The 13,642-nt window shown below is 42.6% G+C and overlaps 1 protein-coding gene across 1 annotated transcript; it reads right to left on the reverse strand.

Annotated features, from left to right (window-relative positions):
* Positions 1 to 554: 554 nt before the first annotated feature.
* On the reverse strand, positions 555 to 2,826 carry LOC123410410 (receptor-like protein kinase FERONIA). Its single transcript, XM_045103350.1, has one exon. The coding sequence runs from the start codon at positions 2,705 to 2,707 to the stop codon at positions 2,090 to 2,092; it is 618 nt and encodes a 205-aa protein (XP_044959285.1). The 5' UTR covers positions 2,708 to 2,826; the 3' UTR covers positions 555 to 2,089.
* Between the last annotated feature and the right edge of the window lie 10,816 nt (positions 2,827 to 13,642).

Raw genomic sequence — 13,642 nt, forward strand, 5'->3', positions numbered from 1 at the left:
TATATAGGGAGGACGACCTTTTTCATTTTCAGACAAATATATGAAACAATTAAGTCGACAATTCAATGAAAAAAAATCCTCGTAAACATCTTACATGCTCTTAGCTTTTTCAATTTCTTATACTTAATAATACACTAGAAACCTTTGTCAAGATATTTGTTAGACTGTACAAACTCCTACAAATATTTGCAAGGATATTAAAACATGCCCACAACACACACATACATGGCCGCTTGGGATGATATATACACACCAATGCATCTAGTGTCACAAATCAGTCTATGGAATTTTGCAATTTTATTTCGATAACTTTCCGCATATTTTTTCATCAATTTTTATGTGTTAATTTTTTTTTTCAATGAGCAGCAACAACAATATATTACATATCCAATATATCACGACAACAACAATATAGATCACAACAATATATTAAATATCCAATAGATCACAACAACAACAACAGTATATTACATATCCAAAAGATCACAACAACAATATAGTTTCACAAAAGCATGCGTACATATGCAACAAGAATTCACAAATGAAATGGTCAAGCATACATATCCAATATATTACAAGTTCACAACAATAACAAACCGATGATGAGTTCAAAGTCCACACACGCATACATATCCAACATAGTTTCACAAAAACACACATACATATTCAAGGAAGGTTCACAACATGTGTACATATGCAACAAGAGTTAACAAACAAAAGCATGAGTTCAACCTACAATATGCAATGAGCTTCCACCACAGCATGTATGCCCACCGTCGACGGCATCTGTGATGCAAACCTAGCTATAAGTTCAATAGCACACGCATGAGTATCCAAAGTTAAATTGCAAACGATCGATAAGGCACAAGAGTCAACAAGCTTCAACATATAAGTTTGAACTTGAAGCTAAGAAGTATAAATAACTAGACCCTGATGGCGCGTGTTCCCACGCCTGTCCATTTTGAGAAAAAGACTACATAGATATTAAACATATTGGTGTGAGAAATCTCTAATTTTTTCAATGATTGGCATTAAGGTCCATCAATATAGCAAAGAATATTACCAAACAATATCTAGATAATCGAATGTGTCTTGCGAACAATTAGATTACAGTAGCAATAGTGCATCAAGAAAAAGACATTGGTGCATCCTGAGTGTGTCTCGTCGCAAAAGATGCACAAGTTGCTTATGAATTTTGATAACCTCTTAATGCAGCTCCAAAAATAACTATTGGTTCAGTTCACTATGTCCAAAAATGCAGCTCCATATCATAAGCAAGCATGAATTGACACTAACTATTGTTTCAACATGGTTCCATTGAGGAAAATAAATGTACCATATAAACCTCTTAACTGTAACCGTGAATTAATATTGATGAAGAGAAAAAACAACAGATAGACTATAACCAGTAGCAAATTATTTCCAATTCAAACCACTTCAGTACCTGCAGAAATATTTTTGAAGCAAGAAATACATCATGTTCTTTCACTCAAAGAAGACTTCCTAGTCCCCTCCGCCACCAGCCTCACAGACAAAATGGAATATCAATGACACACCGAGCTTCAGGTGTGCTATGCAAACACTTTGCCTTGTGATTGCAGGTTCATACCAGACACACAGAGAAAAGGACTATATTAAAGACCAAAAATCATCTCAAATAGTAGGAAGAAAAATAAGTAAACATCCATGTTCTTTGACAACCATGACACAAGACAGAATGTCCTTACAGGATCACTCTGATTATTTATTCCTTGAGGTTTCAACCCAATCATGGTCTTTGCCATTTGAAAGTAGAATATGATTAAAGAAGCTCATGTCATACCATTGTTACTAAGAATGAAAATATAGCAATCATATGGCCGATGTGTACTGACTTATGAACTAAAGTAAAAAAAATAAGTCACATACATGATAGCCTGATTCAAGGAACAGGCAAAAATAAGGAACACTAGAAGGAACCATTCACTCCTATTCATGATTATTTATCTTCTTTGGTTGTCCACAGTCAGCAAAAGGATGTTTGTACCTTCTCTAGGCCATATAGTAACATGATGTATCTCCCCTTGTAGCTTGCCGAATCCTTATTTAATCAATGCCACTCACAAATGCATAAGAACCATTCCGATCTGTTGATGGGCACAATCTCAATGCCACTCACAAATGCATAAGAACCATTCCGATGTGCTGATGGGGCAAAGGTGAGGTCCAAGCTGCCTGAAGAAACGTTCACTGAGAATTCACGCACAAGGTAGACAAAACTGATATCCTGTGCTGTTTGTGAAACATTAAAATCATTTAAGAGGACAAGATTTCCTGTCGTGACACCGAAGAAGGCATTGGAGATAGCATAGTCTCCATCGTCGTCATAGTACTCACCCGGACAGAAGTAGAGGCGTAAGAACATGCGGTCTGGGCTGACAAGGAAGGAATAGGTGTAATTTGAAGTGAAGATGCGTGCAGTCCTCCAAGGGATTATGTGGTGCAGGTCATTGAAATGAGCAGTGGCTGCAACTCCTTTTACTGATGGCGCGAACTTGTAGTCAGCATCCCCATCCCAAGTACGGCCACTATCATCAATGTTTTGGCTTGATTCTCCGCAATCTATGTGGTCAGAGGCCGTGGAGTCTTTATCAGCTGCCATGGCGATCAACAAGACAGCTAGCAGTGTAAGGCATGTGAGAGTAACAAGTTGGGTAGGGAACGCCATTGCGGTGGTTGGTGTACCAGGATAAAAAAAATTGGAGACTCCATTACATCGACTTGCTGCAGGATGTCTCTAGGAGCAATTGCATAATGCAAGAATAATGTTGATGGGATTTGGAGCAAGAAAATTTCAGGAAAATCGGAGGATCTTAGGGTAGTACTATTGTATAGTGAAGAAGGCCCACCTAGAGAGCCAAGAACCTGCAATCGCAGCAAGACAAAAAGAAGAGAGTTCTAGTTCAGTAAACTGAATCATGGTGATATGAACAAAAGCTGATTGATGCAAGCCAGAACATCCAAGTATCTGATTAAGAGAACACTACTAATAATTGCAACATATATTTAGCTAATTGAAGTTCCTCGAATAACCAGAAGTTGGAAAACTGCACCAGAAAAGAGAAATTGGCAAAGACTGTTCACTAATGCAGCTCTTCCTGTATTCTTAATTTCTTTCCAACAGTATTAAACATATGAATAAAACTTGCAAGGATTAAGTTAAATCAATATAAATCTCATAAGGGGAGATACAACATGTTACTATAACACGGTATACAGAGAAATCTTAGAACACAATCATGTTACAATATATAGTTGGCCGAATCTGACGCTCGCGGCGCGGGATCACGAGGCCCCCTTCTCCACCTGGTCTGCCGGCCGGCACGGCGTCGGCCACCGGACGGATCAGAGCGCGGGCGGGATCGAGGCGGTCGGGGGATTCAGGAAGGGGGGAGTGGATCGCGGGAGCTTACCCATCGTTTTGGGGGCGGGCTCCAGTCCATGCCGAGCGGCAGCGGCGAGGTGCCGTTGTGGCGGTGCTTCGGGGGGATGGCCCCGGGGAGCCTCCTCGCGGCCGCCGCCGACGAAGACGACGACGCCACCATCGCCGAGCCCGCGGCCTACCCCTCCTCCGGGCCGGTGGGATCGAGCTGGGGGCCGACCGGCGGCGGCGCCGAGATGGAGAGAGAGATTGGAGCTGGGGCGGAGGCGGAGGCTCCCGCGGCGATCAGTAGGGGGAGGGGAGACCGCGTGCGCGTCTCGGCGGCGGGGCGGTGGGAGAAGAAGAGGGACGCGGCGGCGGCCGGCGGGGCTGGGGTTAGGGCAGAGGAGGTCGTCGGCAGCTGAGACTGGGGTTGGAGATCGAGAGTGGCGTCGTGGGTTGGGTTGGGTTGGAGGTTAGGTGACGGGTAATAGTAGTTTTGCAAAAAAAGAATTATAGTAGTGGCGCACTGGGTTAGTGGTGCGCCATTACTAGTTAAACTAGTAATGGCGCACTCTGCCCCGGTGCGCCATTAGTACTTTCGGAAAAAAAAAGTTTGTTAGTAGTGGCGCACCGTGTGTGTGGTGGGCCATTAGTGTCCATCACACTAATGGCGCACATGCACATGGTGCGCCACTGCTATATAGTAGTGACGCACCACTTGTTTGATGCGTCATTAGTGTCTATATTATCTATAGCCCTTTTCCTAGTAGTGGTTTCGATTGAGGTTGTGTTACTCATTACTTCACCCTTTCCCCTAACTCACTGCCAACTATAAGAGCTGATATGAGTATGTGTATGTTGAATAATTAGGCATTTTATGGTTGAATTTAATCCAGAAAATCAAAAGGGAAAATATGATAGTGAAGATAATTGAGGCAAATAGAAAATTGTTGAAACTAGTCATGCAATCGAAATCAGAAGAAAAGATATCATATTTATATCGATTGCTACTAGTAGTATTCCAAACACTAACCCTGACATAAATGATAGAATGACATACGGAGTAGCAGAAGCGGAAGTAGATGTGCCATTCATTATGTCGTTTAAGAGGATGTCGATATCGGGGAAGAAGTCGTCGGAACTCGTCGTCGATCGCAACCACTATGAACAAGTATCGAGCAGTCGCGCTGAAGCGCTCCTCAAAAACCTGACCACCCCTCTCCATACCGGATCACAAGAGACGGAGTTTCGGAGGCCTGTTATTTCACTCCCTGGTGCACGCCGAGAAGGGAGATGGGGAAAATATAAGTGGCAGAATATTTTGGAACGAGGCGATGTGTTGTGCGTCCCACTGGGAAGAGAGACAAGCTCTTATAGGCATGACGAGATGAAACTGAAAATGAGGGCACTAGTTCTCGTTAAGGAGAGAAGAAATAGTCGCACTAAAAATCCTATTATGTGGTCTGTTTTGTCTTTCATTAATAGTCCAATCATTTCATTCTTGCATGACAGAAATATGCTAGCACGTACAAAATGAAGAAACTAATGTGTTAACGGAGAAATGAACCGAAACCAAAATGTTGATGCCATCAACGGGGAGATGAATGGCAGCATTCACGACCATTTGATTTAATTTTCCACTAGGGCAAAAATCTCAGCTTCTTGTCATGCATGAACGTGCCACATGGGCCTAAGGGATTTTCCTAGAAATTATTGGATATAAGGGATGGGCTAAATACCAATAATTCTAACAATCCCCACCAGATCCCAAAGGCACATCAAGTTTGCTAATGTTTCCAAAAAACATTGTTTATATACCGATGTTTCTGTGGAGACTGTTAGGTTGAACTTCCACCTAGATATCCATGCTACACTCGTTCACAACTTGAACAGTGGACTATGCCTTGAAATGCAAGTTTTGTGCAAAAAAGTTTCACGTTAGAGCCTTGACTCATGCTAGACCACCAAACAAAACTTTCACATGGGTAGGAGTGTATACGTCATACTCCGGGGCCTCGTCATGTGTTTGTTAGAGACCACCCAACTCTCACAGACTACAACGTTTAACAGTCTAACTCATATAGGTGTGTTCGTTCTAGATGTTCTGTAGGACAACATCTTTGCTTACCCAAGCCATTCAGATGACATTAAGATAAATATCGACCTTCCATACAGATTAGGAGATAATTGCATCATAACAGAGTGAATCTTTAATAAATATTCTCCTCTCAGTTATTCATTAGCTTGTCTCACCAATTCTAATTTTTGGGATCTTTGATCACATATAATGGGTTATACCACCATGAACAACTTATATAGTGGGTCCCAATCCCATCTCCTTCGACGCATTGTCTATCACATTACATGATAAACCCTTTGTGAAGGGATCTGCCAGATTCTTCGATGTGTTTATATAGTCCAATGCTATGACTCCGGAGTTTCTCATAAACCTAACATATTTTAGTCTCCTTCTCACATGTCTTGATGACTTCTTATTATCCTTAGAAATGTTTACTTTGACAATCACCGTTTGATTATCACACTTCATTAGAAAAGCTCGTATTGGTTTTTCAACCACCGACAAGTCCATTAAAAGTTCTCGAAGCCATTCTGCTTCAACTGTTGTGGTGTCTACTGTTGTGAGTTCTGCTTCCATTGTTGACCTTGTTAAGATGGTCTGCTTGCAAGACTTCCAGGAAACAACAACATTACCAAGTGTAAACACATAACCACTTGTCGCTTTAAGCTCATCAACATCAGATAGCCAATTCGCATCACTATAACCTTCAAGTACTATTAGATACCCCGTATCGCAAAGTCCATAACTTGCAGTTCCTTTAAGATAGCGCATTATTCTCTTAAGTGCATGCCATGAACATCTCATGGGTTTGAAACAAACCGACTTAGTTTGCTCACAGCAAACAAGATGACAGGCCTCGTAGTGCTAGCTAAATACATGGGTGAGCCAATGATTTGTGAAAATCTCAATTGATCCGTTGTTTCTCCTTCATTCTTCCGAATCAACACACTTGGATCATAAGGTGTCGAAGAAGGTTTACAATCTGAATATCTGAAGCGATCCAGAACCTTCTCCACCTAGTGAGACTGCAATAGAGTGATCCCACCATCATCACCTCTTAAAAGCTTGATGTTCAAGATAACATCAGCTACTCCAAGGTCTTTTATCTCAAAGTTTTTATTTAGAAAATCTTTCACTTCCTCAATGACCTTAAGATTTGTTCCAAAAATAAGTATGTCGCCAAGATACAAAAGTAATATAACTCTCTCGCTCCCACCATTGCGATAGTACACACACTTGTCCCCTTCATTTGCAACAAAGCCCGTAGATGTTAAAGTTCTTTCGAACTTCTCATGCCATTGCTTAGGTGCTTGTCTCAAATACAAAGATTTCAACAATTTGCACACTTTTCCTTCATGATTGTCTAGTACAAAACCATCAGGTTGTTCCATGTAAATTCCCTCCTCGAACTCTCCATTTAGGAAATTTGTCTTAACATCCATTTGATGAACGAGAAGATTATACGAGGCACTTAATGAGAGTAGTAAGCGTATGGTGGTCAATCTGGCCACATGCGCATAATTATCAAAAAAATCTTCACCTTCTTTTTGGGTATATCCCTTGGCTACAAGTCGTGCCTTGTAATTTTCAATTGTATCATCAGGCCTAAGTTTTTTTCTTAAAAACCCACTTACACCCTACAGGTTTACACCCATAAGGACGACCCGTGATCTCCCATGTCTTGTTAGCCATGATGGAATCCATCTCATTACGCACAACTTCTTTCTGGTAGTTAGCATCAGAAGATGCATAAGCTTCTCAAATAGAAGTGGGAATATCATTCACAAGGTACACGATGAAATCTTCACCAAATGACTTTGCAATCCTTTGTCTCTTGCTCCTTCTAGGAGCTTCATTGTTATCCTCCTTGTGAATCTCAATGTGTTTTTGCTCCGAATGTACAAATGGATTATAAAGTTCAGGACTTGTCTCTGACCTCTGATTAGATGAGCTAGGCATATCTTTCATAGGAAAAATATCCACAAAGAAAGCCGTACCATTCAACTCCATGATTGTACCGACACTCATGTCAAGTACCTCAGATTTTACCGCTAGAAATCTATAGCCAATGCTATGGAAAGCATATCCCTCGAAAACACAGTCAACTCTTTTTGGTCCAAGATAACGCTTCTTGGTAATTGGTACGTTGACTTTAGCCAAACAACCCCAAGCTCGTTAGTAGGAGAGTTTAAGCATTTTCCTTTCCCATTCTTCAACTGGGATAATCTCTTTATTCTTCATGGGAACTGTATTTAGGACATGACTTGCAGTCATCAAAGCCTCCCTCCACCATTCCTTGGAAAGTACTGCCATATCTAACTTGGCATTAACCAAATCAGTTAGAGTATGGTTCTTTCGTTCGGCAACCCCTTTTGATTGGGGGGAATAGGGAGGCATCTTCTCATGTATTATGTCATGTTCCTCACACAATAAATTGAAATTATTGGAAAAGTACTCTCCACCACGATCTGACCTAAGCCTTTTTATCTTTCGGTCGAGCTAATTCTCTGCTTTAGCTTTATAGATTTTAAAGTAGTGCAAAGCCTGATCTTTTGTTTTCAACAGATATATCATGCAATATCTAGTAGAGTCATCGATCATAGTCATGAAATATCTTTTTCCACCTTTTATCAACACACCATTCATCTCGCAAAGATATGAATGTATGAATTCAAGTGGTACCAAATTCCTCGCCTCACCCTCGTATGGAACTTGCGAGGTTGCCTTGCCTGCACACACACTTGGCATTTAGAACCTTTGACAATTGTAAACTTTGGGATTAAACTCAAATTTTCTAGTCGCGTCATGCAAGCAAAGTTAACATGACAAAGTCATGAATCCCAAACATTTAATTTAGTTTCACTCCAAACATGATTAATAACTTTATTGCAAAAATCTGACAAACATAAGCGGAACAAGCCTCCGCTCTCATAACCCTTTCCAACAAACTGTCCAAATTTGGACATTACAACCTTATTCGACTCAAATACCAAGTTATAGCCATCTCGACACAAACGAGAGCCACTGACAAGATTTTTATTTATAAAGGGGACATTCTGCACGTTCTTCGGTCGCATGATCTTTCCCGAAGTAAACTTCTGATTGGCTATAGCAACACCATGCACAAAAGCATGTGACATGTTTCCCATCAGCATGGGTGTAGTCCTTGCGACCTAATAAGAAGAAAACATGTTATGTCAGAACACACATGTACATTGGCATATGTGTCAATCCACCAATCAGGAGAATAACATACTGAAAGAACAGTAGGAGATTTACCATACTCGATATCTTTCATCTCAACATGGCCAATAACAACATTAGTGGTCTTATCGTTGTTCTCATTCCGACGCATGTCCTAGTGGTCATTCCAGGATGAAGCCCAGTGATTTTCACGGCCGCATACATGGCATTTTCCATTCTTCTTATAGGTCCCCTTCTTCTTCCTCAAGTTGGTAGGTTGTTGGGCTTTGGTCTTGCCTTCAAATTTTGCTTTGCCCGCATAGTTGTTTTTATTCTTGGGCTTGTGGGTTTGGAAATTTCTCTTGTGTACCAAATTAGTACTAGAATTCCCCTCATGGAAACAAGCATGTGTGTCTTTTTCCCTCGCCTTCTCTTCCACATCAAGAGTGCCAATAAGATCGACAACAATAAACTCTTGCATCTTGTGCTTCAGAGAGGCAGCCAAATTCCTCCACGAAAGTGGAAGCTTGGAAATGATGCCTCCGGCAATGAATTTGTCTAGTAACACACAATTGAGATGCTCGTGTTCTTTAGTGAGCGACTGAATCTCATGAGCCAGCTCAACAATGGAGCGGTCATGAGTCATCTTGTAGTCATGATACTACTCCATGATATACAACTCACTTCCTGCGTCCGCGACCCAAAACATGGCATCAAGCGCATCCCACACATCCTTACCGACCGTGATGGTCATGAATGGATCAACAATCTTGTCGCCAAGAACACTCAGAACAACACCTCGAAAGAGGGTACTTTGTAACCTCAAAAGCTTGCTCCTGCTCAGTAGTTAGCTCTCCCTCTAGCTTGCCCTTAGAGGCGTGAAAATAGTTCATGGTGGTAAGCCAAAGAACTGCCCTAGCAAGCCACCTCTTATAATTCACACCCTCAAACACAGAAGGCTTAAGAGTAGCAGCAAATGCAATTGGAGAAAATTGCCTACACATATCAGGTTTTTGGGTTGTTGAATAATTAGGCATCTTCTTGAATTTAATCCAGAAAATCAATACGAAAAACTTGATAGTGAAGATAATTGAGACAAACAACAAATTTTTGAAACTAGTTATGCAACCTAAATCATAAGGAAAATACATCATATTTATATCGATTGCTACTAGTAGTATTCCAAACACTAACCCTAACAGAAATGATAGAATGACATACGGAGTAGCAGAAGCGGAAGCAGATGTGTCGTTCGTCATGTCGTCTAAGAGGATGTCGACATCAGGGAAGAAGTCGTCGTTCGCAACCACAATGAACAAGTATCCAATAGTCGCGTTGAAGCGCTCCACAAAAACTTGATCACCCTCTCCCATACCAGATCACAAGATGCGGAGTTTCGGAGGCTTGTTGTCTCACTCCCCGGTGCTTGACGAGAAGCGAGATAGTAAAAAGATAAGCGGCACAATGTTCTGGAGTTGTGCGTCTCATTGGGAAGAGGAGCAACCTTGTATAGGCATGACGAGATGAAACTGGAAATGGAGGCACTAATTCTCATTAAGGAGAGAAGAAACAAATGCACTAAAAATCCTATTAGGTGGTCAGTTTCATTTTTCATTAGTAGGCCAATCATTTCATTATTGCATGACAGAAATATGTTAGCATGCACGGAATGAAGAAACTAATGTGCTAATGGAGAAATGAAACAGATACCAAAACATTGATGCTCATAAATGAATGACAACATTCACAAACATTCGATTTCATTTTCCACTAGCTCAAAAATCTCAGCTTCTTGTCATGCATAAACGTGCCACACGGGCTATGGGATTTTTCAAGAAATCATTGGTATAAGGAATGGTCTAAATAACAATAATTCTAACAGTATATAAGGGTAGAATGGAAAGGGTACAATAGTGTAACATGAAAACCGAAACTGCATAGGGAAACACCGATGAAAGGCTTGGTGAGATGGAGAAGCAATCTTCATATAAGAGGACATGATTTTCCATGGTGTGGATGCAGTGTAGGTGCTTCTCCTCTAATAGATCATCATCAACGAAAGATCATAGGGATAGATCCCTCCTGATAGTTTTGTTTCCGTGCTAGTGACTCGAGAGTTAGTTGCGCTTCGGTGAGGTGGGACCTCGAGAGATAAGAGTTATGCGCGTATGTGGGAGCGCGGACATCTAGATCTGGGTCAGGGGCGTGTCGCCGGTCGTCCCGTGCCACCACGCCGTCCGACCGCCAAGGGGCCGCGCCACCACCACGTGCGCTGCCGGCCACTGTCGTCGGGTCACTGCCAAGCCGAGGAACACTGCCGCCGCTTCATGCCCCGGGCAGGAGAGCCGCACGCGCGGGGACAGAAAGTCCCGTCGTCGCCAACACCACCCGGGCCTGCGCCAGGAGCGTCCGTCGACGGCGGCGGGGTGGAAAGGGGGGAAGGGGATGGCCGAAGGGGAGGCCGCCCCGGCCACCTCCCAGGGAGGTGGCGCAAGGACAGATCCGGGAGGGGAGAGGGGAGGGGTAACGGGGGCGGCCGGCGGCCGATGACGGCGGGGAGGCCCTAGGGAGGCCGACGGCGACGGGGTGGAAAGGGAGGAAGGGGGCGACCGAAGGGGAAACCGCCCCATGCACCTCCCGGGGAGGCGACGCAAGGGCGGATCCGGGAGGGGGAGAGGGGAGGGGCAACGGGGGCGACCGGCGGCCGGCGGTGACGGGGAGGCTGTAGGGAGGCCGGCGGCAGCGTCGGCAGGAGGACGGGAGTCGGGAGAGGAACCCTAGCGAGGGAGAGTCCGGAGTCCCCACTTAGTGCTCAAAACTTTGAAGAATGATTTTGTCTTTTTTGATGAAAGCTCCTGTGATGTTATTTTTGGCTGAAATTTGGTAGTCAACTCGAACATTTGATCAAGTTTGATATCTTAAAGTTTCAATTTTTTTCGAATTTATTTGGTCACGTTTTTTCCAAGTTTGCAAACTCGGATGTAGTACACCCGCGAGTAAAAGATCCAGTGTAGAATTCTATAAACAAGAACATTGGATATTAATACTTCAAAAATTATTATGTGTACTCGTGTTAACTAAATGTAGAAAGCGCGTACTACTAATATTATTAGGGACCGCCTGAACCATAGCTAGATGAGTTTTACAATAGTCTCAATCATCCGACGTAAGATGATGTCACCCTTGATTGTCCCAGCCCATTTTCTAATCCGCGTTCCAGCCTGTTATCTGTTCCCTCCCAAGCCGGTTTTTGTTATACCGGCCTGATTTTTTCCAAAGCCTGTTCTTGTTTTACCGGCCAGTTTTCAGTTAGTTTTTCAAAAAATTGTTAGCAAGCCCACTGCTGCGTATATTCCTTTTGGGCTTTTGCTCAGTTGTAAATTTTATTGGGCTTTTCTCTCTGTTGATTCTTTCTAGGTTGGCCAAAAAAAAACTATGACATGCAACCATGCAACAAAACTAACTCACGGGACATGCAACCATGAAAAAGAACCTGCCACCATTGTTTTTGCTGGAGCAGCAATGGGCTATACGAAAAATTGATGCAAAATAAAAATATAAATAAATATTTCTTCTAAAACAAAATAATAATAAAAAAATATTTGAACTAGATAAAGGAAATCCAGGGTCGTTATGAAAATTAAAAAAATGATACAACATGTGCGGGCGGAATTGGACTACATATAAAAACAATAAAAATTTGTGTATTTAAAAAAGGTCCATGAACTATACCAAAATAAAAAAACAAGGAGAAGAAGAAAATATAAAAACAATAATATAAAATGACAATAGGGAAATAAGAAAACTTCATGAATGCTAGAAATTAAGTCTTGCAGTGGCGGCATACCTTAGAAAAATAAGTTGTAGTGGCGACATCGCCCGGGGGAGACATACTACTCCCAATACCTCAAGATGTTATAATCCCCTACATGGAAACTTGCCTCACAAAAAAAACTCTAATTGCCTTAGAAAACTTGCAATTGCGGTCTGCCTTATAAAACTTGGAGTTGCGGCATGCCGCCTTGGATAACTTGCAGTTGCCGCATGCCTTGCAAAACTTGCAGTTGTGGCATGCCTATGAAAACTTGCGGTTGAGGCTTGCCTAGGAAAACTCGCAGGCCTGCCTTCGAAAAAGTTGCAGTTGTGGCCTCCCTTCGAAAAAGTTGTTGCGGCATGCCTTGGAAAAGGTTGCTGTTGCAGCCTGCCTAAGAAAATTTGCAATTGAGGTTTGCCTAGGAAAAACTTGCAGTTGCGACTTGCCTAGGAAAACTTGCAGTTTCGACATGCATAAGAAAATTTGCAGCTTCGGTATGCCTGACAAAACTTGCAGTTGCACCCTTCCTAGGAAAACTTGCAGCTGCGTCATGCCTAAGAAAACTTGCAGTTGCGGCATGCCTAAAAAAACTTGAAGTTGCGGCATGCCTTGTAAACTTGGAGTTGTGGCCTCTCTATGAGAACTAGCAGCTGCGTCATGCGTAAGAAAACTTGCTGTTGCGGCCTGCCTAGGAAAACTTGTAGTTGGCATGCCTTGCAGTTGTGGCCTACCTAGGAAAACTTGCAGTTGGGCATGACTTGGAAAATTTGCAGTTGCGTCTGGACTTGGAAAACTTACAGTTGCGTCCTAACTTGAAAAACTTGTAGTTGCGGCATATCTTAGAAAACTTGCAGTTGCGACATGCTTTGGAAAACTTGTAGTTGCGACCAGCCTTGGAGAACTTGTAGTTGCGACTTGCCTTGGAAAACATGCAACTAACCCCAACAACTACCCTCCCGACCATAGTTGCACTTGATGGTACAACGCTTGTAGTTGCAATTGGGGCTCAAACTCTTGCAATTGCAGTTGGGGCTACAACGTTGTAGTTGCATGTTTAGGGGTGACACATGCAACTGAACCCAACAAGTCCTCTCCCAACCCTAGTCACACCCGTCTTGTGCCCGTGTAGTTGCAGTTGGGGGCACGACGCTTGCAATTGCAT

This window comes from Hordeum vulgare, chromosome 7H (assembly GCF_904849725.1).
Source record: "Hordeum vulgare subsp. vulgare chromosome 7H, MorexV3_pseudomolecules_assembly, whole genome shotgun sequence".
Taxonomy (NCBI): domain Eukaryota; kingdom Viridiplantae; phylum Streptophyta; class Magnoliopsida; order Poales; family Poaceae; genus Hordeum; species Hordeum vulgare.